The sequence below is a fragment of the Coturnix japonica genome, chromosome 4 (genome assembly GCF_054131305.1).
Source record: "Coturnix japonica strain WE chromosome 4, WE-NBRP24, whole genome shotgun sequence".
In the NCBI taxonomy this organism is placed as follows: domain Eukaryota; kingdom Metazoa; phylum Chordata; class Aves; order Galliformes; family Phasianidae; genus Coturnix; species Coturnix japonica.
The window spans coordinates 41,945,672-41,972,128 of NC_140666.1; the positions used below are offsets into that span (position 1 = coordinate 41,945,672).

A 26,457-nucleotide genomic window follows, 5' to 3' on the forward strand; every position below is an offset into this window, starting at 1 on the left:
GAACTTCATGTGGGAGCTTTCTGGAAAAGGCCCAGCTTAGTTAATTGTAAGTCAAGATAAGTACAAAGCCTCTAGTACAGGCGGTTCTCTTGACCCACCTTGTCACATCACAGAAAAAAATACCAATTTTTAGCACTTATTCCCAGCATGTGCAGAGGACTGCAAGTTCCAGTGCCCTGTACTCCAGCCAATTCCCATGATACCATATCAGGTAAGAGTACTTACACCAGCTAGGAGATGCTTATAGTGTTGCTGGTTCAGCCTTTTCTTAAAGCAACAAACTTGGTATTAGCAAATTATTTTATTCTTCTTTTTGTTTTGAGTTCTTCTCTGTAGATTTCTGTCACTCATTATCCTCTCATTATTGGAGAGGATTTATTTTTTCTTTTTATTTAAAGCAAACAAACCCGCACCTACTGTATAACATCTGGTTCGATATTTTGTTCCTGAAATTGTATCTGCAGCCTTAGGTAGAAGCAAAAGGAGTAGTTGCAACTTGCTCCCCAACAATTTCCTGAAGCACTGAGCCATCCCCAAAGACACTTAGCATCTTTTAGCAGAATCCTCTTTGTAATCAGTAGGAGATATCTTCTCACCTTGGAGTGCTTTAGATTAGGATGTGGCTGTGGTGAACTTTGGTCTCCCTGCCACTAAGAGGAGCTTTGCCATTTCATCAATGGGAGTAGGACTTTCTAATAAAAGAGGAAATGTGTTGCTGTTTTAACATTGTTTTTACTGGTTCCCATCTGTTTGCTGAGAGTTGTCATAGATAAACAACTTGTTCATAGCCAGTCTTGGTTCCCTTTGTACCAAACATCTAACTCATGTTGTTCGGGGACCTATCTAAACATTCAGCCTGCATTTACATGGCAAGTACTTCAAGAAATTCTTTTTAAAACCTTATGTGTGTGTTTCTTTTTAGGGACCACCAGGACCGCCGGGACCCCAAGGGCTGCAAGGTCCAAAGGTGATCTTCCTTATTTTGCCCACTATACTTTAGGAGTTGAGATATTTTCTGGTTATCTCACTGCACACATGTACCTGGAGCTCTCCTGTACAGTGTATTTACCTGAAATTGTACTGAGTACAGCCTGCTTCCAACTTTGCACTCTGGCAACTTGAAATGTAGCTTCTCAGAAATAGTGCTTTGATTTCTTGCCACACACAGGTGCTGAGTTGAGAGCTGGCAAATGAGCTGGTACCAGACCAGCATGGAAGCATCTTCCTCGTGGGTCTAACACTGAGACTGATCTGTAGGACTTCTGTTGCAGAGAGTGCTTTGTGTGTTTGCACAGTAGCTGCATCAGCAGACAGTTGTTCCTGTGCATTGCTTCTGGCTGGGTGGGAAGCAGTCTGAGCTTGGCCACAGTGCAAGTGCATGTCAGCGCAGCTTCTGTATTACAGTAGTGCCCACCCAACGAAGCACAGTATTTTCTAATCTCTGTAAAAATTATAACATGCACGTGTGGTCAGCATCCTGGCTGCAAATCCAGAGCTGCTAACCCCACCTGTTGGGGTTATGCACAGTACCAGAGCTATTAGTGAGCAGCCCACACAGAGACAATGAGTACCATATGCTGTGCCGTTCCATAAAATTTAATAAATTTGCCTATACTTAAAAAAACAAAAAGTGTTGCATGTAGTGAGCAACTTATATTGGTTTTAAATTAGTCAAGATAATTCTCCTACTTCTTAAATATCAGACATATTATATCTTCTACCAGTGACACTAAGCTCTTCCAAGAGTAGATGCATGTTTATTTAATAACAATACTAAGCATTTGAACTTCAGGCTTCATCCATGGTATCGTATTCATTCCATTTAACATGTTAATTGTTTGGAAAAAATTGTAAAATATAAAATTTCTTCTTCTATATGAAAACTGATAATGGAACACACAGTTGAGAGTGCAAGAATTTCTGCATTAGGTTCTACTCAGCACAAAGATTTTTGCAGCCACAGAGGAGTTGGTGTGGGCAAGAGAGTGTGTTCCATCATCTGGACGTTCATTCCTGTTCAAAAATAATGACATAAAGCAGAATTCAACCTTACAAAAGTTTGTTGTCGATATCATAATCTATCCCAATCCTGCTCCCTTGGAGAATGCTATACAGGGATCAGTGCATAGGGCAATGCAGTGAATGTGAACTCCTTCCCTGGTGATTTATGTTTGTCAGGGAAAGAAAACATGAGGCCTCTGTCAACCCTACATATATCAGGGGCCATGATTCTGTATTTATTCCAGTAATGGACAAAGTTCCCACTGGAATTGGTTTTCTTCCCCAGCCTTCCAGGGTTTCTTCTTTTTTTTCTTTCTTTTATTTCTGTTCTGATCTTTATGCAATTCAAAGTTTATGAACTGTCCTCTTCAGCTGAGCTGTTTGTTCAGTGTTGAGTACAAGTATTCTATGTATATACAATGTTTAGAACAGTGTTCTGTTAATTGTATATTAAGTTCTAACATTACTTAACAGTTGAATAAATTTAGCACTGCTTTTTCCATAAACATCTGGAATAATTAGGGGATAATAATTCAATTCCATCTTACCTTTTGTAGGGTGAACCAGGATCCCCAGGAATTCCCGGAGTCGATGGGGAACAGGTAAACCACCTAGTGCAGGTTGTGTGAGAAACCATGCATCATTTCAGGGGGTTCTTTCTGTGATCTTAAGTTGTCACTTAGATTTCTTATCCACATGGTCTTTATTGTGTTCCTGTGGTCACATAATGGTGGTGATTCTACATGTTAATAATGAAGGTTATAGCATGACTTATTCAGCTTGTTAGGATCAAAGATAGTATTCCATTACTACAAACATCTTGCTAAATAAATAAACATTTTAGGGTCCTAAAGGATCAAAAGGAGATATGGGTGAACCTGGAATGCATGGAGAAAAGGGAGGAATTGGACTACCTGGCTTGCCAGTGAGTATGAATCAATTTTGGCTTAAATAAGTATATTTTTAATCTTTCCCTCTATCAGGCTTTTCCAGCAGTGATGATAGTTTGCAAGTTTGGACAACAAGCACAGGGGGCAACAGTTCTGAGATTGTTCTGCATCTATCGTAGGAGGAGGTGAAGCACTGTCATTTGATTTATGGTCAAACAGAATACTGCTTAGGAAAGACAGAAATGGGTTGACATACTGATCAGATTTGCATCTCTCTTTTAGTGTAGGACATAATGTGGGCAACGGTAGACTTGGTCAAGTTCAGGAGAAAGGAGATGTTTTGAACACTTGTCGGGAATCTCAGGTGAATTGTCATGGACTTTAAATTGAGAGGGAGAGAAAATATATAGGTATTCGTGAGGTGTGTTATTCCTATATGCAGAAGTGGAAATTCTCAGTAAAAATAGAAACAATTCCCAAAATGTATCCATAGTGAAATGTGCCAACTTAAGGACTGCTCAAAAATATCAGGCCACAATTGGTAGCTGATAACATAAAAGAATGCCTTCATGCTTATTAACAGCTATTATTGATGTGACACCAAAATAGAACGTATTATTCTTATTACTATTTTTATTACATGTGTTGTATAATTATTTTCATAAAATGATAATTATTTACAAACAAATTATCATTCCTAGATGGATTACCAATAAGATCTAAACTATTAATAAATGCTGTCTTTAATGATTTTATAGGGAGCCAATGGTGTGAAAGGTGAAAAAGGAGATGCTGGTTTGCCTGGTGCCCAAGGCCCTTCGGTAAGTCTCAGTGCATTGTTGCAATAGACATAGTAGCCCAGCAATAGTTCTCTAGCTTTTAATTCTGAAGAATAGGTCATAGTCACAGTTCATCTTTCCATACATTCTTGTTTATGGTAACATGCACTGATTATTTGGTACAAAAGCTCTGAGAAATTAAAGAAGTTTGTCAACACAGCACACTGGGCACTCACTGTCTCTTCAGTGTATGAGTCTTTTGTTACATTTGTTAATTTGTCACAAATCAATTTGCTAACTCATTCACCTTGATCTGCTTGATTTCTCTTTTAAAAAAGGCTTTCTATTTTCAGAAGACTTCACAGATGGTAGAATCTCTCCATGTCTGAAAACTCGTTTTCTTCTCACTACTGTCATCACCAACAGTCTTTGTTGGTGAGGGGCTGAGTATCAGTCTGGAGACATGAATTAACGCCCTCACTGCCACTGTACAGGCTACAATGGAGATCCTTTGGGGTTAAACCCCGGGAGAGAGGTTACACTGAATTGTAAATATCATCATGAAATTCTTTTCTATGGATTCATTAAGAATACAGAAACACAACACAAAATAAGCATGAGCTACATGCCTGAGCAACCTGATTACCTCTGTTAATGACTTCAGGGAATTCTTGATACAAGTGGGCTAAGCAGAATAAAAGGAGAGAAAAAGGGCAGTCTTGAAAAAGTTTGAATCATTTAGTATCTTTTTTCCATTCATCATTATTGGGAAGGAATTGCACAGCACCTTCAGCATTTTCTGCTCTTGCAGATTACATAGTACAGAGACAGCTAAGGAGCATACCCCATAAAATATAAAAGTCTGAGCACATCTCAGTACTGCTTGCGTTAGACGTGTTTTTTTGCCCCATACTGTTCCAAAGTGTATCTTCGAGCCTAGGAGCAAGAATTAGGGACAGGCATGTTGCCATATGGCACAGGTAATTGCACACTTCAAGCACCCAGTCTTTCAAGTTACAGTAATTGCCATTTCTAAAACCCTTTTCTAGATATGCTGTCGTGGTGTACCATTGCAATGGTACATTTATAAGTGCTTGCCAGCAGAAGAAGGATCAAACTGAATTTTGGTATTTGTGGGTAATTTCTTTGCTGTGCATTATTTAACCTCCTTGTTTGTTTGTTTGTTTATCCATAGATCATAGGACCTCCTGGACCTCCAGGGCCACATGGTCCTCCAGGCCCTATGGTAAGCTTGGGAAGAAGAGAACAGACTGGGAAGTGCTTGAACCTGCTTATTTTAATGTCTGATTAATAGAATTCTGTGAGAGTAAATGACAGTTGGAGGGGAGCCTAATTTAGGACCCTCAAGTATATTGGAAGTGAGAAACAAATTGCACCTGCCTATGCTGGTGTAAACACGTTAGTGGTCTGGTTTATTCTCTAAATCAGGTGTTTACAGTTGCTTTATTGGCAGCTGCATTTCATTTGCAAGAATAAAAGAACAGATGTAACTTGCACCCATATAGAGCAGCAAGCTCTTATAAAAACTCATGGAGTATTTTTGTAATTGAGCATGGTATCTTTATTTTCAGGGACCTCATGGCCTGCCTGGCCCAAAGGTAAATTAATGACTGTCTCGAATAGTCATGCTTGATGTCTGTGAAGTGTCATTCTTTGTTCTTTAATGCATGCAGCTATGTTTTGTCTGATGTCTCATTCAGTAAATGTTTCTGATATTCTTAAACCTTAAAGCAGATTTTAATACTGAAAGATTGCTTAAAAGATTTTAAATTTTCTGTGATTGCATCTAGTTAGTATTTCTCCTGAGCACTGGCTGAATAATCCAATTTTTGTATTGATATCTGTTCTGTGGCTCTAAATTATTTCAGTTCCCGGTGGTGGGCAAGCTACAACTCCTATTCATTTGGGTTTACTTCTGAACATAGAAGTGACATACGCTCAGTCAGACATACCCCTCTTTCTACATACTCTCTTGCCTCTCCTACTTCTTCCAGCATGAGTGGGCTCTCACTTTCTTTGGTTCTGTGTCCTCTGCTGGCCAGTTCCTTCACACACTGCACAAGTTCCCTGCCACAAGTTTATTTGTGTATTTTCATGTTTTCCAACCCACAATCCTTGATGAGGCAGATCTTCTGAGCATCTTCTACAGCGCAGTACATGAAGATGGATTGTAAGGACTCTATCTACATTTACGGGGCTGGTGCTGCTGTCAGGAATGAGCCTTTTAACCATCACAGCTCCCTGATCACATGCACCTTTCTAAAAGAAAATATAAGATAAGGAGTTCTTTCTTTTAGTTTTTGATGTGGCTTAAGTTGCAAGAAAATCTTCACAGGCTTGATGTCTTGTAAGACTATTTGTGTCACCTTGGCAGAAGAATCTGAAGTCATCAGTCATTTTTTGAAGTCAAGTCTGTTCCATTTACACACCAGACCTGCCTTACTTCAGGCTTTTGGCTTAACACCCAGGTTTTTGTGAAACTTCTCAGGTCTGTTTTTCAGCATTTTCAGTGCTACTGCTCTAAAAGTCACATTGAGTCAAATGGAGGAATGAAGAAATGGCTACTTAGGGTGCCAAGGGGGCACAGATGTCTGGAATTACTTAAGGCAGTAGACTAGGTCTTATTCTGAATTTTATTTTAAATGTATATGGTATAAAGTAGCATAATACATCAAAGGGAAGCCTAGGAACAGGACCATGGGGAGCAGCCTGGATGAAAAACACACACATTTATGTTTCCCTAAAGAGGTAGGCCCAGTCAATACCCTTTTTGACTGGGTAGCCTTCATGCTGGGGCAGATTTTCGTGATGTGAGAATGATTTATTGGAGATTGCAAGCCCACCATTATCCTCTTACTAGCGTTTAATGTAATAACCTATGCATAATTTAACAATCACAACGAGACAAGTGCCATTCCTTATGTTGTTTAAGCCTTTCTGTATGAGCAGAGAAACTACAGGCCTCCAGCTTGATGCTGTATAATGTATACTGCTGCTTTCAATTTGCTTCAGCTTAATTATATATGCTTAAAGGTTTAAAATATCTTTAAATGAGATTTTGGTGCAAATTCCAGTTTGCCATAGGAAAAATATTGATTCCTTCCAAAACAGGAGATCCCACTGTAGGAGATTTTAGATTTGAGGCTTGGTTTTCAGAACGTTCTCTTTCAATTTGAATTATCTGTAGAGAATGGACCGTGGGATTTGAGGAAATCCCCAAAAGCCCTGAAATGCATGATTAATTCCAACTACCTAAATAAGGTGATAGTTATTGAGAATCTGTTGCTCAGAGGTTTCCAGTATTTTCACACAGACGTCAGTCTGCATCAGATATCTCCCAAGTACTTTTGCCCAGGTTCTCTTCTGTTGAGAAGGCTGAATGTGAGTCTTTCCTTTAAACTGGAATTTGCATTTCTGAGGCTGGCTTCTTCTATCCCAGCTTAAGCACCCATTATAGCACCACAAATTTGGCATTTATACTTTTATATTTAGGGTGAACCAGGGTTAAATGGTCTTAAAGGATTGAAGGGTGAACAAGGTCAAAAGGGTGACAGAGGGCCCCTTGGTCTTCCAGTAAGTAAAAAATCCCAAATCTATTCAACTTCGGTGCAAATTGCAAACTTCTCTTTCTGCTTACAATGAACAACACTGGTTTGCCCAACAGCATATGTAGAATAAACCGTGGTAGAGCCAAGCACCAGCCTGTTTTTGTTTGTCCAAGTCAAGTTCTGTAATACCCGGTGCTGTCAGGTTTTTTGTTACATGTTACTTGAAGGCATTCAGTGTCATGAGGATGTCATCAACCCCATTACATTCATCATTTTGTTAGTTCAGTGTTGTATGGTGTTTGTGTTAAAACGGGCATCCCCCCTACCTCCTCACACCTTCAGTTATTCTTCCTCTGTAGAATGGAGAGGTCTACCTAAGCAGAGTTAAAAACTGGCTTAGGGGTTATTATTTTTAAATTATTTTTCTAGAAAATGGCTCTTCAACGCTACTATATCACTATTGGATTTTTTTTCCTCTTCCCATCCCACTTTATTATGACTTTTCTTTTTTTAATTGGCCCAGTTTATTCCCTATGCCCCAGGTAGACAGATAAGCTCCGCTAATCCCAGCCGAGCAGCCCATTCCCCTGCTATTCGCAGGTGACCCAGCAGAGGTCCTCCCGTCCCTAAGGATGCCGACCCGGCTTTGCCGCAGCGCCGGGCGGAGCGGAGAGCTGAGTGGGAAAACTGAAATCGTGTTTGTTCCCCGGGCCGTGCGTCCTGGGAATGAATGGGGTCATTGTAGGCAGAGCCCAGGCTTTGTTAGCTGCATAATGTGCTTAAATACTTCTTATCTCTCTTAGCATACGCTGTTGTGTTTTGCTTTGTGTAGTAGGGCATTCAGTATTGTCCCTATTTACAAGTTAGAAAACATGCAAGTAAATGACAAAGTAAATATTTGCGTGTTAAGGCTGAAAACACCCCAACTTCTGGTGTTTGGAGTACTTGTGTAGCTTCAGGTTTATTCTGGGAGAATGTGCTGTGGTGGGAAGGCAGGGGTGGGTCACTGGTTCTACACTAATGTCAGAACCCATTCGGGCTCTTGATGTTTCATGTGAATTTTAACTAACATGCTGTAGTAATGTGATACCCGTCCCAGAACCCTGTCACAATTCGTACTGTACATTTGAATTATGTTTCTTCATCAGCACCACTTACTAATCTCACGTTCTTGTCACCCGTGTCGTACCCATCATCCATGCTTCCACCTAACCACACAGGGAGCATCTGGCTTAGACGGCAAGCCAGGACCCCGGGTGAGTCCCTTGTCTGTCCATGTCACTGTGTTACCCAGGCTGTGTGCATCCCAGAATACATGGCCCACAGAAATGAAGGCCACACATCGCATGCATCTTCCATGCTCTGTCACAGGGGCTTCAAGCAGCCTCCTAGGGCAGTGAGCGGGGAAAAGAGAATGTGATTTGCAGCAGAAGGACGCTCTGAGTCTTAGAAATCTTGATATTTGGTTGGGTAACTGCTGCACTGTCTGTGCTGGCTGGGGTCCTGCTTTCCTGAGTAAGGTTAGGAATTTGGTTTATGCGGGAAAGCACACTTGTTTTGTGCTAATATGGAGTCAGTGAAACAGAAGCAGGTGTGCTGGGGTTCTACTGCAAGCATTGTTGTATTTAAAATACATAGTAGATTCTTTGTTTCTTAGCATTATAAAGTGAATCAAGTATGGATCTCCTTAATGGGGTGTGTCCACCAATAAAGTGGACATTTCAGATTTCATAAAAGAACCCATTGTTCAAAAGTAAGCATTATTTGAACCTTCAACTTCCACTAGCCAAATTTCTTTCAGTAACTTTTCAAAATCTTTGTATGACTTCCATGAAGGAAGTCTAATCCAACTAGAAAAAAAAGATGGGCTACTTTGAAATGTGACAGCTTTATAGGTTGACTTTTGAATGTCAAACAGATTTGTTTGCCCAGGTCCCAGCACAATTAAATCTGCATTTTCATCTGGTGATGACTGATTCCATATTACTTCTTGGCTAGAAGACAGATACTAAAGCTAACAACTTGGAGGAACTGGACCTCTCTCTTAACCTCTTGGTTTCCCTGCACAGGGTGTAGATGGCCCAGTTGGTCCCCATGGCCCTGCAGGCCCTAAAGGAGACAGAGTAAGTATGCATTCCGTGTGCTTTTCTTTTTGAAGACAGGGCCACAATAGCACAATGTCACAAGGCTACTACAGTGCGTCCAGATGTTACTAAACCAATTGGTGTCTCATCTGTGTGAGGATCAACCCAGAACTGTATATGCATTCAAGATATACGCACATTTATGTTTGATTTGGTAACTCATTAATTTAAGAACTGGTATTTTGTAATTACTAATCAGTAAGGACCTTGCAGGAGTTTCATATTTGCAGTGTTACGTGTGACATAATTTTACTTAATTTCTCTAATTAGCATAAATAGTTTAAGAGAATAAATTAGTTGATAGAGTGATCTGGGGATTATAGATCTGAAAAGGCAAATGAGTATTATGCAGCGATTTGCATTACATTTTTTATCTTCAAAAACACTAACTTCTACAAATCTAAAACTTCCTTCTTTTTCTTAAGTATAGAAAATAGGAACCCTCCTATTTAATTTGGAATATTCATGGTAAATCCTCTCCAATGAGAATAGGGTAGGGCTCTTAATCTTTAACTATGAGTCTGTCATCTTCAGCAATACTACCGTGAACTTGTACAACAAGAAAGCATAAGTGGTACCTTACACTAAATATAACCTCCACGGAGATCCCAGCCCAGAATTATGTCTCTTTGAATTTCTCAGTTTAACAAAACAGCTGTGTTGAAATGACCTCAGACTTGCTGCATTAGGGACACAGCCATATGGCTCAGGTCCAGTTAGCTCAAACAGAAGTATGTCAGACAGAGGTATGCGTGACTCGAGCATTCATTTCTACAGTTTGTTGGGGAATAAATACAGGACGTGAAGCATGGTTTCAAAATAGAAACAGTGTCTTGTAGCAATCTTATTAGTGGTTAGTCTTAGGGCTTGAGTATTTCTTCTTCTTCATGGATTACAGATGCAGGTCTTTTTTCCACTAAAGCAACATTTTTTATTTTTTTTTCTATCAGCTCTGTGGAAAGATGGTCACATTTTGTATTCTGCATTTCCAAAAATAATTTAAATGAGAGATGCATATAGAAATAAATAGAGGTACCGTATTCATAGATTATGAACTTCAGTTGTGAAGGATGTTCCTACTCCTGAATTTTCCATTAAAAACAAAATGCTATGATATAAACTATCCTTCTAATGTACGGAAAATGACTGCAATTGTTCTTCCTTATGCCGTTCTCCAAGGTCATAATAAGTCATACAGCTGGATCTAGAATTAGCCCTTTCATGACTGTTGACAAGAAGTAGTTGCAAAGGAGACAGGAGTTACTGCAATGTAAATCAATTCAGTAATTCCATTTGCATGCAAAGACTGATCTGCAAAAAGTACTGAAACTAAGTTGTGCGCACCCACTATTCTCTGTGTAGCCAAAATGAATGGAAGTTCATCAGAAAGATGGATTTATTTTTTTTTCCCCAAGCAGACATCTAGTCTGATTATTGCTATAATCCTTTATTTAATAAGTTAATGTTGTTTGGGAAGAGGATGTGTGCATATAATGGTCATCTGATAGGTGCCTGAGGTTGATAAATGACTTGTTGTCTAAATAACAAATCGTGTATTTTTAACAGAGTCTCATAAGCTGCACTTGCAGCTGTTGAACTTGTTTATGTGAAAGCAGGATGAAAACATGTTTTGCCTGCAGATTTCAGATTTCACCTTTTAATTAATAATAGTGCACAAAGCCACCACTCCGCCACTGGACAGGATCACCTGTTTCCCTGATGATAAGAAAAACCTTGGGACAGTAATTAGCCCAAAAGGGCACTAAGGAACACTAACGTGAAACAGCCACATTCATAAAGCCATGTTATTTTAAGTTTGGAAAGGTAGTCTCACTTTAAGAGAATACTTGTAAAATACTGGTCGCTACTTATTTATGACTGCTTAAAAATTAAGGAATTAAAATAATAATAAATTTAAAAAGCCTAATGATGTCATATGTAGAAACCATGGCTTCACTGTCACATAGGGAACATTTGAGGTAATGATTAATTGCTCTTCTTAGGTAGAACAGACTTGTACAAATTAGCACTGGTTGGTTTGTTTCAAACTTATTTCAGACAGTCTTTTATTTAAAATCAAAAACAAAAACAAACAAAAAAAAAAACCACAAAAAAAAACCCCTTATGTAGATGGAGCAAATGGGGAATGGGGAAATAGTGCATGTCACTAGAAAATAGGAAAATAAGTATTAGAATAATTGTGCTATTAACTCACTGCTTAGCCATGTAATTTTTTCTCTTCATTTCAAGCTGTTATAGATGGTGAACATTGAATTATATCATCATAGAATGGCCTAGATTGAAAATAATGACCATAATGATCATCTAGTTTCACTCCTCAGATGAACAGGATTGCCAACCACCAGACCAGGCTGCCCAGAGCCACATTCAGCCTGGCCTTGAATGCCTCCAGGGATGGGGCATCGACAGCCTCCTTGGGCAACTTGTTCCAGTGTGTTACTCAAGAATGATACTGGTGAACATTTTGGTGCTGTGTTTATGTATTTCCCTTGGCAGAAGGAAAAGTGGCAATTAGTAGTATGAGACACCAGTTATGCAGTCAAATACAGGAGGGGTGCAGCTGTTTACAAGGGTGGACAGTGATAGGACAAGGGGGAATGGTCTTAAACTGAGGTAGGGGAGGTTTAGGTTAGATATGAGGAGGAAGTTTTTCACACAGAGCGTAGTAGCACACTGGAAAGGTTGCCCAAGGAGGTTGTGGATGCCCCATCCCTGGAGGCATTCAATGGTCAGGTTGAATGTGGCTCTGGGCAGCCTGGTCTGGTGGGTGGTGACCCTACACATAGTAGGGGGGTTGAAACTAGATGATCATTGTGGTCCTTTTCAACCCAGGCCGTACTATGAATTCTCTTTCAAGAAAAAAAATAAATAAATAAAAAAAATCTTAAAACCATTTCTGAACTTGGTGAAAGGGAAACTTTCCTGAAGGGAAAACTTCCTCATGATTACTCAGGGCAACATGCCTGTGACAATTCATCAATCTTATATAATCCATAAGCATTCAGGACCTCATCTGATATTCTAAACACACCTCAGCATGTGCTTTGGATTGGAGGCAAAAATTGTGAGATACAGTTCTCTGAATATATTCTTACATAACAGATGTGACTATTTCCCTAGACTGATATGCTAAGCGTTAAGCATTTTTATGTCTACCATATGTTTAGGCTGTCTTGTGGGGACTTTGTACAGTCATCTTTGCTGATTGAGATTGGAAAAAAGAAAGATACTTAACCAGTCTTGATGTATTTCAGGTATCTGTCGAACAGTTTTGTAGCTGCTATATACATAGGTCAGCACATTAGTTTCTTCTCAGCAGAAAGTTTTAAAGCTGCAGGGGATTTACTGCTCTGTAAACGAGCTGTTGCTTCCCAGTGACTCCTATTGCTCTGCCTCAGTATCCAGCCTCAGCACTGCTCAGAATGGGCTGAAGATTTACAGAACAGAGAAAGATCGGGCATTACACGTTTGAACTTCTCTGCACTGTAGTGCAGGCAGACAGCATTAATCACCATAAAAATGTGAAGTATCTAAAACAATCAAGCATCAGTTTCTCTGATAAACTCCTTATTGTTGTGATTATTCAGCAGCAGGTTCAGACTCTCAGTTTATCCTGGTGCCTACTGTTTTGTATTATCCTGTCAGTGCAATCTAGATTTAGCCATGCTCTTTTAGAGCTGGGCTAAGGGACTTGGCTGTGCAGGTGTACTACTCTGTTGATTAGGCATATATACATCATTGTCCTGTGCTTTTAATAACAAAGAATGATGTATTAATACTAAATAAAATAATGAATTAATACCAAAGGTGTGCTCACCCTTGCATGGGTTAATGCTTACCTGCACAGCAAGTTTTGCTCCATCGTCAGTCTTGGTGATCTACTGGAGTGCACAGATGATTGATACTGGCAATCTGAAGTTGGTCATCTAGAAATTTCATTTCATTTGGAAAAGTTCACTCTGTATTATATTTCAAAGTGATTTTCATAGCATCCCTCTAGATGCTTCTTCTATTTTTTGCTCTGAAGATTTAGGAGCTCCTAAGTTTTAAGGTAAAGAAAGCACTTCATAAATGTTGTTTAAGCCAAATAACATTCTTGTTTCTTTCTTCTATAATCTTTTCTTAGGGTGAAAAAGGAACTGTAGGTGACCCTGGACCCAGAGGACCCTATGGCTTGCCTGTAAGTTGCATGTAGTTTGTACCTGTTGTGCTTTTCAACACTCCTTGATTAACCTGTGTGCTGTATGACTGCTTTTGACCCAGTGATACACCTGGTTGGAAAAGGAAAAGCTAGATAATAATCCCTGACAATGCAAGGTCACTGGCTGGTGCCACAGAGGTAGGTTCCTGCTCATGCCTGTGGTTATGCAAAAGTAAAGAAACAGACCTGCCATTGAGCAGCAAGTGAGAGCAAATCCAGAATTCAGGTGTTCCTGTTTGTGCAGCTTGCAATCTGGGCTGCTAGGGGATGAAGCTGCAGGACTTCAGGATGAAATCTCTGATTCCTGGAATCAGAGTCAACAAAGTGTTTGTATTTCCTTGCTGCAAGGCTCCTTTGCTATACTATTTTGTTTGACACTACAAAGACATCAGTTTTAATGCCGTGCATTGTGTTCAGAAGGACTTTGAGGAAGAAGTTTGTTGTTGAACATTCCTGGGTGGAGATGGTCTGTGTTAAAGCCAACATGTAAAAGGTATTGGCCAGTCCTAAAATATGAGTGAGAACTTCCTTTGCCTGAATGAGGGTAACCCTACTGAAAGGAATAGCTTACTTTGCTGATGGTCAGGTTTCACCACTACACTGACACAAGGAATGCTGCGCCACTGTGCTGCTCCAGGCAGAACCAGGCTCTCTGAGAGCTTACAGTACCTCCATGCCCTCTCCAGCCTAATCTGTTTGGGCCAAAATTAATTTAGGTTGAATACAGGCTTGGGGTTTAATTGGATGCATTTAATTGGATCAGGAGTCAATGAGAAGAGAGAGTTTCAGGCTCTGTGGAATGCTGGATCAGCTTGCAGCACATGCTTACTGGAAGGTCATTTTTTTTGTGAGTTAATTAAAAAAGAAGAAAAAAAGGCATTTTCAGTTTCCACTTGTAATCTATTTTTAGCCCACTCCTGCAACCTGCCTACAACCCACTGCAATTTTACAGTCAAGTTATCAGTTTCTGGAAGTGTTAAACACTGACTGCCGCGTCCTTCCTTAACGGCAGTGCGTTATGTGTGCTCTGAGCCATGCCGCTGCTGCAGGGAGCAAGTGCAGTACTGGACATGGAGTTGGCCTCGGGTAGCCAAGCTTAGGGACACTAATAGAGCTTGTGTGGTTCTTTGGCAGGGCAAAGATGGCGAGCCTGGCCTTGATGTAAGTAATATGAATGAACAATGCCTCACAATGGTAGGTAAGCGTCTTGCAAGAAACAGCTTACTGATAAACACGTTTCCATTAAGGTTGCATGCAGTACCTACAAAGAGTGCACTGAATGCTGCATCTGCTGTTTCCCTATGATAAAGGGATCCAAGGCTGTGCGGTGTATAGCCCTTGCCTGCAGATCTCACCAGAAGTAATTCTTAGGAGTAAGAATAGTTGCTCCTTTGGAAGTCAAAATACTGCCACAGTCAAACCTGTGGCTCACCTGGAGTTGCTAACATTTAATCAAGTAAATTTATCACTAAATAATGGCAATAATTCCATAACTTACAAGTGATGCATTTAAAATTGTAGACCCATTTCTTGGCATGCTAAAAAAAGACTTGCTGAACGCTTTTGCCTCTTGTCCATGGAAATTCCTAACTTGGAGGAATCTCCTCCATAAACTCACAGATAGGTGACAAAGCATGAACCATTCTGAGTGATCTAATTCCTTTCCCTTACCAGCAAAATGACACTGCCAAACACCTCAGACTTGTTTCACATGCTCTCATGTGCATGCATGTCAGTGCACAAAGCATGTGTACATATAAAGTATGCAACAAGGTCACTTTTTTTTTTTGCACACTTTCCAAGAGTATTTAAAAGCTTAACCTGCATGCAAATAGAAGTCGACCTACCTTTGTCCCTTCTTTTTTTAGGGTTTCCCTGGTCCTCGAGGAGAAAAGGGTGAAATAGGAGAAAAGGGAGAAAAGGTGACCACAGTGTTACTAACTGTTGCTTGGTTCCTTGGCCCAGTCAGCTCTGCTGTCTTTATTCCATAAATCATCCCATTCAACCTAATCTTTGTTTTCCCTGTGTGCCAAAAGGCAGCTCACAGATATGCACTAAACAAAACCCCGTGTTAGAAGAATCATGAAAATTTATGCACAGAACTAGTGCTACCAATGAGTGCCAAAGCACAGCTTGTTCTTAGGCTCGCTTTCTCCATTCATCTACACTTGTTGAAAGTCCTTGTCAGCCTGAAACTTTTAATGCAGACATCATTGAAATGAGTAAATTTGGTAGTAATTTCATACAGGAGACTCAGAGCCTCAGCAGAATTTCAGTGTAACTGTAACTGTCAGTGCACTGTGCCTGCACACACTGCCTGTCCCATACAAAGTGGCAAAGGATAAGAACTGTGCTAATCTTTACAATTGGTAGTGGTTTATTTACAGCTAAGAAAAGTACTCTGTGATGATTGTGGATGAGTTAAATCTTACACTACATTTCTGGTAAACCAAACAGGGTTGGTAACAGAAGAGGCCTGATGTCATTTTCATTGTCCAGACACCGTGGCATGGAAATTTGTTCAGTAAAATGCAATTTAGGACCAACAGTGTGTAGAGAAAGAATCCCTTCAAAGAAGTTGAGATTAGCTAATTTCTAGTTAGATAACTTCAAATTGAAATGTAAAAGTTAATATAATGACTAAAACACAGTTGAGAGTGATGTACATTTTTCACTGATATGTCTTGATAGGTGAGTAGCTCATTGCCTCAGTTTTGAGAATAAATCCTAGGCCAGTATTTTTTGCTTTAGCCTGTCGACAGCTCAACAGTAAAACTACGTCAGTGTTTGCATTATGATGTCTGCTTAACTTGGCTGTAAAAAAAAAAAATATATCTAGCTTCCATTACTTCTATAAAATTACAGCTCAGGAGCACTTCGCATCAAAATATTTGTACGGTTGGTTTTATACTTTGAAGTTTTATGAATGGAAGTCTATTATTTGTTTAAAAACATTTCTTATGTACTGCATTCTGCTTCGGTAAAGAGTTTTAGAAAACTGCTGAAAAAAGAATGGTGATTCAATTCCACATTCAACTTTCCTACTGCCAAAAAGGAAGAAGCTTTAAGAAAAGATATTATGTGCATAGGGCAGAGAGGGAGCCCTGATCCCAAAAGGGCAGCTATCTCTTGATATAAGGGTTGGCAGAAGAGTACTGAGGTTTCACCAGGATGGCTGGGAAGGCATCATCCTGTTCGTTTTACTCCCTGTGCTGCCACAGCTCTGCATGTGGTGCTACGTCTCCCTTATGTGAAAAGGCTGAGTCTTGGGACTGTTCAGCCTGGAGAAGATTGAAAGGGGCTTTTATCAATGCTTGTTAGTATCTAAAGGTGTCAAGAGGATGGGGCAGGGCTCTTTTTGGTGGTGGCCAGCAGCAGGATAAGAGGCAACAGGCACAAACTGTAATGTAAGAAGTTCCATATGAACACAAGGAAGAACTTCCTTATGGTGAGAATGATGGAGCACAGGACCAGGCTGCCCAGACATTTTCTAGAGTCTCCTTTTCTGGAGATACTCAAGACCCATCTAGACACTTTCCTGTGTGACATGCTGTAGGAAACCTTCTTTAACAGATGATTGGACTCTATGATCTCTAGAGGTCTCTTCCAACCTCAGCAATTCTGTGACTGGAGATTCTGCCAGACATAGCTCTTTTACAGAAGTGCCACAAACTGACATTTCTATAGGCCATGAGGAAGGACAGGAAAGAAACCTTTTTTTTTTCTTATTCATCTGCATGACCTTTCGTGCTCTGTATTTCTTCTGGAGCTCTGTAGGTCTTGGTAAGGACAATAAGTACTTGAGGAGAGCTCAGTCCATGGGAAAACTGGTCAAGTCCTCAGGAACTAAGACTACTCTCTACACATATGGGCACTGTGTTGATTCAAATAGGATCACAGGTTTGCCCTGCAAAGCTTTAAGTATAACTAGACACCTGATGACTTGTAACACAGCAAATTAATGAAATAGAGGTCCTAAAGACGTAAAGGAGGCAGAAATCAAACTGTACGATCTGTTCTGATAATCATTTTTGAAGTATGTGAATGCTCTGTGCTTACATCTACTCACAGTAAACATATCTGTGTTGCACTGAGCACAAACAAAGTGAGATTTGTCCCTGAAGCTGTTAAGATCCTGTGCTATAATGCCATGCTTCTAGGTTTAACGTGAAAACACAGCCAACTTGTGCTTTTTATACATCACAGCCTTACAGTTTGGTACAGATGGGTAATGTTTGGGTTGCTTTTTTCTTAGAATCATCCTGAAACTTTTTGGCACACAGAAAAGATAAACAAGGGACTTTGTCTATCATATCACAAGTGTAATACATTTTGTTCATGGAAAAGATATTTTTTCATTTGAATGTGTCAAGTATGCTATGATGCTGAATGAATAATGTGCTTTCCTCTCTATTTAAACATGTTACAGCTGATTATTTTTTATTTCTGTTAAAAAAAAAATATGCTTTTTCTGTCTGTGAATGAATTTAAGACTTTCCGTGCTGGTGTGGTGCTAGTTAGATGTCTGTTTACTATGCTTCACCAAAACCAACCTGTCTTTCCAAAGGGGCATCCCTTCCTTCTCCTTCTATCATCATTCCCCATAATTCCCCTGTCTTTTTTAGCCTTTTCCTCACAAATAAAATCCTCCCAATAGCCACAACCTCGCTTGCTGGTTCTCCAATGTCATACTAATTTTCCTATGACTATTTTTCCCGTTTCTTTGTGATATTCCTGATTCACTCATCCTTCCTATCCCATTTTTACAACTGCAGCCCAATTTGTTTCTTTCTTTTTTTTCCTTAACTGAACCTTTTTTGATTTTTGTGAATTTGAGAGCAAGCCTGAAACTCATTTACCATTGTGATCAACTGGTGTGAAATCAATTAGAAAATGAACTCTCTAAACATCTTATACTGCTTGAAGGTGAGGTCATTTATGCAGGTAGCTTTATTGAAGGGATCCATTCATTCCATGAGTAATTAAAGCACTGGAAGTTTTACATTTAAAAAGAAAACTTAGTTTAAAATCAAAGGACTTTTACAGTAAGATGAGTAGATGAAATGCTCTCTGCTGTTGGAAGAACATTTAAATAGAAGTTAAATCAAGACTTGTCAAACATCAGGCTATTCAAATAAAGGAGCTCTAATGATCCCTTTTAGCTAGTTTATGGTCTCAAGTCATTATGAACTCTTTGAAAGTGCCACAGAACCTCTCCATCAAGCAGTCTGGGTGCTTTGATTCCTCTAACAGGGTTTGAAATAAAGGATCCCATTGTATTTAAAGTGACAGGAGCACACCCTTGGTGATGGCAGCAGGTTTCCATGGACATAACCAAGAATAGGATTTGTCCTAGACTCTTATCAGAGTGCAGGAGGTCAATTCAGCAAAGGATGCACCAGGCCAAGTTTACCCTTGATGAGACATCATAACTCTTGACAGAATTCTGCCAGTGACTGACTGTACCATCCCTTCTGAACTTTCAGAGAAACTATGCCGGTGTCCTCCACTCTTGCAAAGCTTCTTTTGACTTGTGACAAATCTTCTGAAGAAGCTGATGAATCTGTGTGCACTTCAGAACTGTCATTTAGAGCAAATAGGAAACCTCTCATTTTGGACTCTGGAGTTAGGGGAATTTGCAGATTCGCTTCTAACTGGAGAGATCAGTGATTTCAAGCCCTGTTTTAGGATTCAAAACATTTGTGATACTGACAGGAAATGTCAACAGCGCAAACTAATACCGACTGATTGCAGTTCTTGCTTGTGATCATATAATTTATTTTTCCACATAATGCACCAACCAAACCAGAACACAGTGGTAAGTGTCCTTTCAGCTCTCCATTGGCTTAAAAAGAAAAACTCAAACTTTTCAACCAATCTTTTTTTATTTTATTTTTTTCCAAAAGAATGAAACATGTTTTATCCAAACCATTGTATCCACAGGGGGAAAAGGGAAAGAAAGGCAAAAAGGGGCCTAAAGGGGAGAAAGGAGAACAGGGTGCTCCTGGATTAGATGCACCTTGCCCATTGGTACGTCTCATTTGTGTATTGGACAACTGATCATCCTGCTATAGATTGATGGAATAAGAAATGAGGGGAGAGGAACAAGCACCACCTAGTGTGTCACCTGTTGCACTTGTTAATGCAGCATTATCTCAAGATTCACAAATTTGGAAACAGTTGGTTTTTCAACCTCCTAATTTGGTCTAAAGCAATGGAGTTAAGGCCTTCAAGCAAGCCTTGGTGGTTGTTGTTTTTTTTTCATTATTTTCTGCTGAATGTTGAAAATGGACCAAATTCAGTGTGGGCCAGAGTTCATACATTGAAACTACATCACTGCTGTGAACTTGCTCCTCTTGCCTCTCTGATGTTATTTGTTTGCTCCAGCTAAGTCAGTACCGAAGGCATTTCCTTGACAGTAACATTGCAAGTTAATCTTTACAAACAGGGATTCCGTGGAATTAAGGGGGAAAAAGGTGAGCCAGGCCAGCCTGGCCTGGATGGGCTGGATGCCCCTTGCCAATTGGTACAGTATTTCTCTTTCCTACCAACCCTGCATGTGGTTCCTTTTGTTTGTATTCAGCTGTTCTTAATGTAAAGTAATGTATTTCTGAGTCAACTTTACATTACTCACATAACACATGCATGTGCATGAATAAACCAGCTGCTTTGGTGATCGTAACCATAAAGAAAGAGCACACTATCCTGCTGATGCCTCAGCCCTAACTCTCAGCAGTTTGCTTCCACATCACATGGCAGTTTATAAGTTTGCATCCTTCCTACATTTTCCCTGAGAACTGTTTGTTTTCCTCCCAAAATGCCTACTGCCTTACTGACCCTGAACCCAAGTCTTTGTAGAACCCCAGCACAATCACCACTTCTAATCAAGTCCAGTGACTTCTGTCTGCACTGGCTCAGTTTTAAACCCTTGCCCAGCTGCTCCACACCCTGGACTTCCTTTCAAATCCATGTCATTGAGGGGGCATGTTTTCAGGATTTGGCCAAAATGAGTTTATATAAAAGAATCAGAAAAAATATTATTTTGGAAAACTATGTCATGGGTTTCCAGAAAGCAAAGCTGGATGGAGCCTGACCTCTCAGATCTTATACAAGCAGTAACTTTGGTGTCTGGTCTGCTCATCAAATAGTATTTAAATAGATTTGGAAAGGAAAAAGCTTACCTGAAGTTTGTAAGAGGATAACAGTCTGCTGCCCAAACCCTCACTGTCTTTGTTATTTAATGTCTCCAATTTAATGGTCTTACCCTTGGAACTTACCTTCCTGCAATACACACAACACTTCCCACTCTATGTTAGCATGAATTCAAGTTCCCACCTATACTAAAATTCTACTCGTTGACCCTCTCCCTTGTACCAATCTGGCAACACTGATTTAATGGCAAAGTAAGTTTAAATTATTTTCCATTTAAAAACTAAACAAACAGGCAAGCAGTCCTACATACACATTTTCTAAAGAAGTAAGGAAGAATTCTTTTTAATTGTTCACAGTGAAATTTGATCTGCATGTTCTGATACTGTTTGTTGGTTAAGCACGGTTCTCTAAGATGAATGTTAAATCAAGTACATTTTCTTTCAACTATACCTCTTCTAATTTAAGGTCAATGAATTTTAATCTTAAATACATAGATTCAATGATTAGCCCGTGCTCCAATTTGTTTGCTTCCACTTAATGGTAACCATACCTCATATATTTTGTTGGGGATAATCAAGCATGCCTTTGTAATTTAAAAAATGTTTCTGTCTCATTATTATCATTTATATCTGGAGGCTCACTAACAGTTGGTGATGAATGAAAATATATTTCATTTATAGGTCCTTACCATAATAAGCTGCTAAGCAAGCAGCATTGGTTTCTTGCTTTAGGCAGCAAGCCATTCCCATCAAGGACGCACACTGAATAATTCTCTTTAATCGCTTTGTGTGCAAATCCACGTAAGAAGTGTTACTATTCTTTATTCTAAAAAATGTCAAGATCTGAACTTTTTGATGCTCAGGTATCATCTATTAATGTGATACATGCTCCTACTTTTGCTATATGACTCTTTGATGGGTAACCCCTATGTAGTTATGTAAGCTGGAATTAGTTCTATGAAAACCTGCATTATCAGGGTTAAAAATTGGTCTAATATTAGTGGTGTGCATAGAGATATGTGAAAGTAGGGTAGTGACAGAAAAGAATTGGTGTGGCACTCGCTAACCCCAATAGTTCTCTGTCATTCAGGACTGTTGAGACTTTAAGATTTTGCTGCTGCATTCAAAAGCTAGCACTGAAAGTGAACAGAACAGATAATTGCCAAATTTGAGTCTTGCTATCTAATCATTGAAATAGCTTTGTACCAGGGGCCCAGAAAAGGAATACCCTCCAGATAAAAGTGATAATGGTTTTTGTTCATTGATCTTGTACATCCAGCTGTAGATTGTTGTGAATGACAGATTATATTTAAAATAATAAGTTGCTCTGACAGCAATAGAAAAGTGATTGAACTGTTCTTGTACTTAGATAAGCAGTAAAAAAGCATCTTTATGGCTGCAAGGCATGTATGTGTTTACAGGGCAAACCACCCCTCCTGTGGCTTTTTCTTCACTGTGAGAACAGGAGAGAGAAAGTTAGGAAGCTACCTGTTTGATAAAAAGACAAAGCTGCTCCAACTGTTCTAACAGATGCAGACAGAGTAACTGTGCTATCAAACCTAACTGCACTCTTTTCATTTTTCTCCTCCCATGGAAACAGGGACCTGACGGATTACCAATGCCTGGCTGTTGGCAAAAGGTAGGATGGGTAGAACTGTTCTCCCCAGGGCAGCATGTCCTTGGCACACAAAAAACCCCATCATAGTCATACTGAGCAATACCTTAGATCCTCTTAGACATCTCGACATGTGCAGCAACACAAAATAAGAACTCTCCATAACTGTAGTTGGTGCAATGAGGTTGTAATGTATAGAGTAGTATCTCATTGAGGCAGTATTTTAGAAACAGCTGCTCTTATATTTCTGGAAAGTCTAAAATGTTTCCGTATGAAGAGTTGCACATCCTTTAGTTTCAGCACATGGTTGTTGCTTCCAATTCTTTATAAAAGCTCTTACGTAGGGTATTTTTATCAAGCATTTGCTTTGCTCTATTACAACACTATTTTTCAGGGAAATCTGAGAAGAACAGTGCATCCTGCCCTTGTCTGCCTTACCTTTCCGTTGAATACATTCTCCTATTTGTTACGTTTTACACTAATAATAATTGTGTAATTAGTAATATTACTTTTACACTAATGTTAGTGGCAGCATATTATAGCATAGCTTTAACTTAGACAGTGCTAGTTTTAAAAACAGACTGTTCTGAGTAAAGATGTAGGTGAAGCAATACATGAGAAAATATAAAAACACAGCCAGAGTTAAATCCTAGCTGCATTTATAGCTGAAGAGTCCCTGGTGCTACTCTTAAAATTCTGCCATATCTATGTGTTTGAAATAGAAATCAGAAATACTGGTTTACTAACCTGATCAATCTATGTCTCTTTTTGTCTCTGCAGTGATGAGTCTAACCTTACGAGCATGAAGTTGTGTATATAGTGCTCCACTTTTTGTATTTATAGTTGAAAATGGAAAATTTGATTTTACAAGTCTGAGAGATGTTTACATGTAGCTGCTTCTACTTGTTTGCAATAGTCCATGTGTACATCTTTTTTCACTTACATCTGCAGTTAAATGATACATAACTGCAGGACAAACCTGCAAGATTCTCTCTCTAGAGATATCTATACAGTGATCAATAACATAAATCTGATTACTTCTGTAAATTCTTACATTTTGGCTTGCGGACCTGCATGGACAATGAGTGCCATGAAGTAGTTTACAAGAAATTGTGACCAAATAAGAGCTAAATGCTATGAAATGTACTGTACCAGCTGCCATTGGAGTTTACTGACTTGGCTTCCATGTCCATCTTAAATGCTTCACTGATTCATGCCACTACATCTGCTTCTACAGACTAAAAGCATGAGTTTGTGTGCCAAACCTGCTTGTTGTGTGATCACGTCACTTGCTAAATGGCTGCTCACGTTGACCTTTGATTCCAGCTTCTGAATTGTTTACTTTTGTCATCCCAAGGGAGTCACACCATGGCTTATTGCTAAAAAGAGATAAAGCAGAGGAGGATAGAAAGAGGCCTTGAATTTTTGGGGAACACAGTTCCGGCTGCAGGTGGATGGCCTCCAGCCTAGTGGGTCCTGCCTGTCAATCAACATCGGTTTGCCTTGCACTGCTCACAGTCATGAAGACATTCGCGATAGGCCCTGTCGAGTGCTTAATCAAGGACGAGGGAAGTGTGGAGAAGAAACCAGGCTTCTCTGTGGGCTGTTTGGAAAGGTTACAGAGATGCTGCAGGGATCGCCTGAGACCAGAAGCTTCTCAGCCTTACTCAAGGATTGGCACAGCCTGTGCTGTGTTTGTTGTATCTGGGGACTGCTGAAGGAAGAAGCATCCTTGAGACAGGGACAAATTGGAATATCCTCCCTGGGAGGATAATAGAACTGACCAGATCTGTGCGTACCATGGTGTGGTTTTCAAGTGATGCGATTTAAATGACATAAAACTAGCTGAACTTCTCTGCAGAATTTTGGAAGCTACGGTTAGTTTTCCTGTAACGGTTGCCATGAAGGATACATTTCAATAATCTATTCAACATTTGTGGTGTTGGCATTGAAGTCTTCAAGTCACACATTCATCTTGTTTCAGTATTAACTATATTTTTTTTTTCCTCTACAATCTTTAAAGCCTTTAAATGTAAGAAAGAAAAGAGTTTATTTTTGTTTCACAGGCTGATTTACTCACCTTGTTGTTTTTCTGCTGTTGTGATGACCTTAGTGGACATTGTCACCCATAAAACATTGGAGGGAAATAAGTCTGTGATGACTGCTGCACATGTCATCACACCGCACTGCTCCAGCTGTGGTTATTTCTCCCCTTCTGTTCAGGTGATGAGGTTTCTAGAGGTACATTGGAGTTTTCCTTCTATGTTTTTTTTTTCTTTTTTATTACTAGAAATACTTAATTCATGCACATTTGTATAGTTTATGCCTCAAGGTTTTTCTTTTCCAGTTTTGAGTCTTCATATGGTGCACTGTAGTTGGAGAGACTAGTCTGAGAGATGGTGCCATATTTGACAGATGGGAATTCTTTTTTATATCACTTCAGTTTCTAGTAGATAGTAGGATGATCACAAACTTTTTTAGTTACTTTTCTGAGCGTTGTCTTTCATATGTAGACCAAAACTAAAATCGAGGAAGACAGGCTGTCTCCATCCACATGATGGATCCATCCTCCATCTTGCCCTCTTGAAATACGCTTTTTTTTTCTTGCTTAGTCCTTTCAAAGTTGTGAAGATGGGGACCTGCTGTAGTTGCACTTTTCGAATGGCTTTTCAATGTCAGATCGATATGTAGCCGTTCTGATGCTGTCTTTCACTCTGCTAAAATTTTATTGCCATTTTGGTGTATCAGAGACAGGAACAGATTTTCTTGGGGGTAGGTCTTTCACAGATTTTTTTTTTTTTTTTCTCTAAAGATTATTCTAGTGGCCTCTATCTAATAGTACCTTACTAACAATAACAAAAGTCCAACATTATTTGTGTGTATATATTTACATAATATAATATATATATATATATTTACAGCTCAATCCCATCTTTCCAACAGTAAGATATAAACAAATGTTCACATATATGAGGAAAAATACTTATATTTGCTTAAATTTTCAGAAAAGCAAGTATGAATCTATTTGAATAATTACACTTACAATAGTAAATGCCTTCACATGTCATAAAGTCTTGTTAACAGAGTGCTACAGCACTAATGTGAGCAAGGGACTTCCCACAAAGGGGACAAAAGGAGCGTCATGTATAAATCATGATTGATTGAGTCGCCAGATTGCTTCTGCTTGCTTAAGAAGCACCGTCTCAAAAAAGCAGTGTTTAGGAGCAAGCTGCTCTCCTGACAAGAAGCAGCTCCTTATGCCTATGCCCTTGGCATGGCTGGGGCTACCTATATTACAGATGTGAAGACAAGCAGTTGTATGTTTTTTTTTATAAAATATCAAATACTGGCAATCATACATTAAGATCATATTTATTTATATCTGAAAGGTCCCTCTGAGTATTCAAGTGGAAAATAAAGTGGGATGCTTATTATTTGGGTAGATGTCATTTGGCGACGCCATAGTGAGAGTGTCTACAAATACAACGTACTTATTTCAAGAAATAGGAACAGAAAGAGCTATGCATTTGCATGCTGTCATTAGCACTTTGATATTTTTTTAAATCTGTATATCTCTATTTTTAAATGTCCTGATAGTATCCATTTCTATATGCCTCAATAAAGCCAGCGGAACTTTGGTTCACAGTTTCTTCATTCAGGAAAGAAGTTTTATAGACTCCACTGTTAAATATTAGTCGAAACACATTTCCCCTCAAACTCCTTGACAGTGAGAGCCCACTGATGAAACACTTAAGCACCTTTACTCACTTTCTTTTCCGTCTTGCAAAATGATTTCTTTCTTTAGCTCCTGCCACATAGGAAAAAGGAATAATGTTGTTGTTTTTCTGGTTGTTATTTTGTTTTTGCTTTTGTTTTCAAATAATCTAATTTTTAAAGCCTACTGTTCATTTTCATGAAAATTTCATTCCATATAAAAGACCACAGTGGATAGCAGATAATTTCACAGGTTAAACTACACAGATTTGATGCTAAGATTTGCATGAAATATTTGCATCTTGAAAGATTTACTGGGAATGAAACCTGACAGTATCTAGAAAAGTTGTGTTCAGTGGGAGCTGAGTTTAA

At 39.3% G+C, this 26,457-nt stretch overlaps 1 protein-coding gene across 1 annotated transcript in view; it reads left to right on the forward strand.

Annotated features, from left to right (window-relative positions):
- The window catches only part of COL25A1 (collagen type XXV alpha 1 chain), a 130,671-nt gene extending 104,662 nt beyond the window's left edge, over window positions 1–26,009 (forward strand). The window contains exons 23-37 of the mRNA XM_085546631.1: window positions 923–967; window positions 2,559–2,603; window positions 2,846–2,926; window positions 3,650–3,712; window positions 4,866–4,916; window positions 5,263–5,289; window positions 7,184–7,264; window positions 8,388–8,495; window positions 9,309–9,362; window positions 13,531–13,584; window positions 14,740–14,766; window positions 15,474–15,527; window positions 19,549–19,635; window positions 22,357–22,395; window positions 23,152–26,009. Of these exons, the coding sequence (XP_085402757.1) occupies window positions 923–967; window positions 2,559–2,603; window positions 2,846–2,926; window positions 3,650–3,712; window positions 4,866–4,916; window positions 5,263–5,289; window positions 7,184–7,264; window positions 8,388–8,495; window positions 9,309–9,362; window positions 13,531–13,584; window positions 14,740–14,766; window positions 15,474–15,527; window positions 19,549–19,635; window positions 22,357–22,395; window positions 23,152–23,154 (819 nt within the window). The 3' untranslated portion in view covers window positions 23,155–26,009. The remainder of the gene's footprint in view (window positions 1–922; window positions 968–2,558; window positions 2,604–2,845; window positions 2,927–3,649; window positions 3,713–4,865; window positions 4,917–5,262; window positions 5,290–7,183; window positions 7,265–8,387; window positions 8,496–9,308; window positions 9,363–13,530; window positions 13,585–14,739; window positions 14,767–15,473; window positions 15,528–19,548; window positions 19,636–22,356; window positions 22,396–23,151) is intronic.
- Window positions 26,010–26,457: the final 448 nt, after the last annotated feature.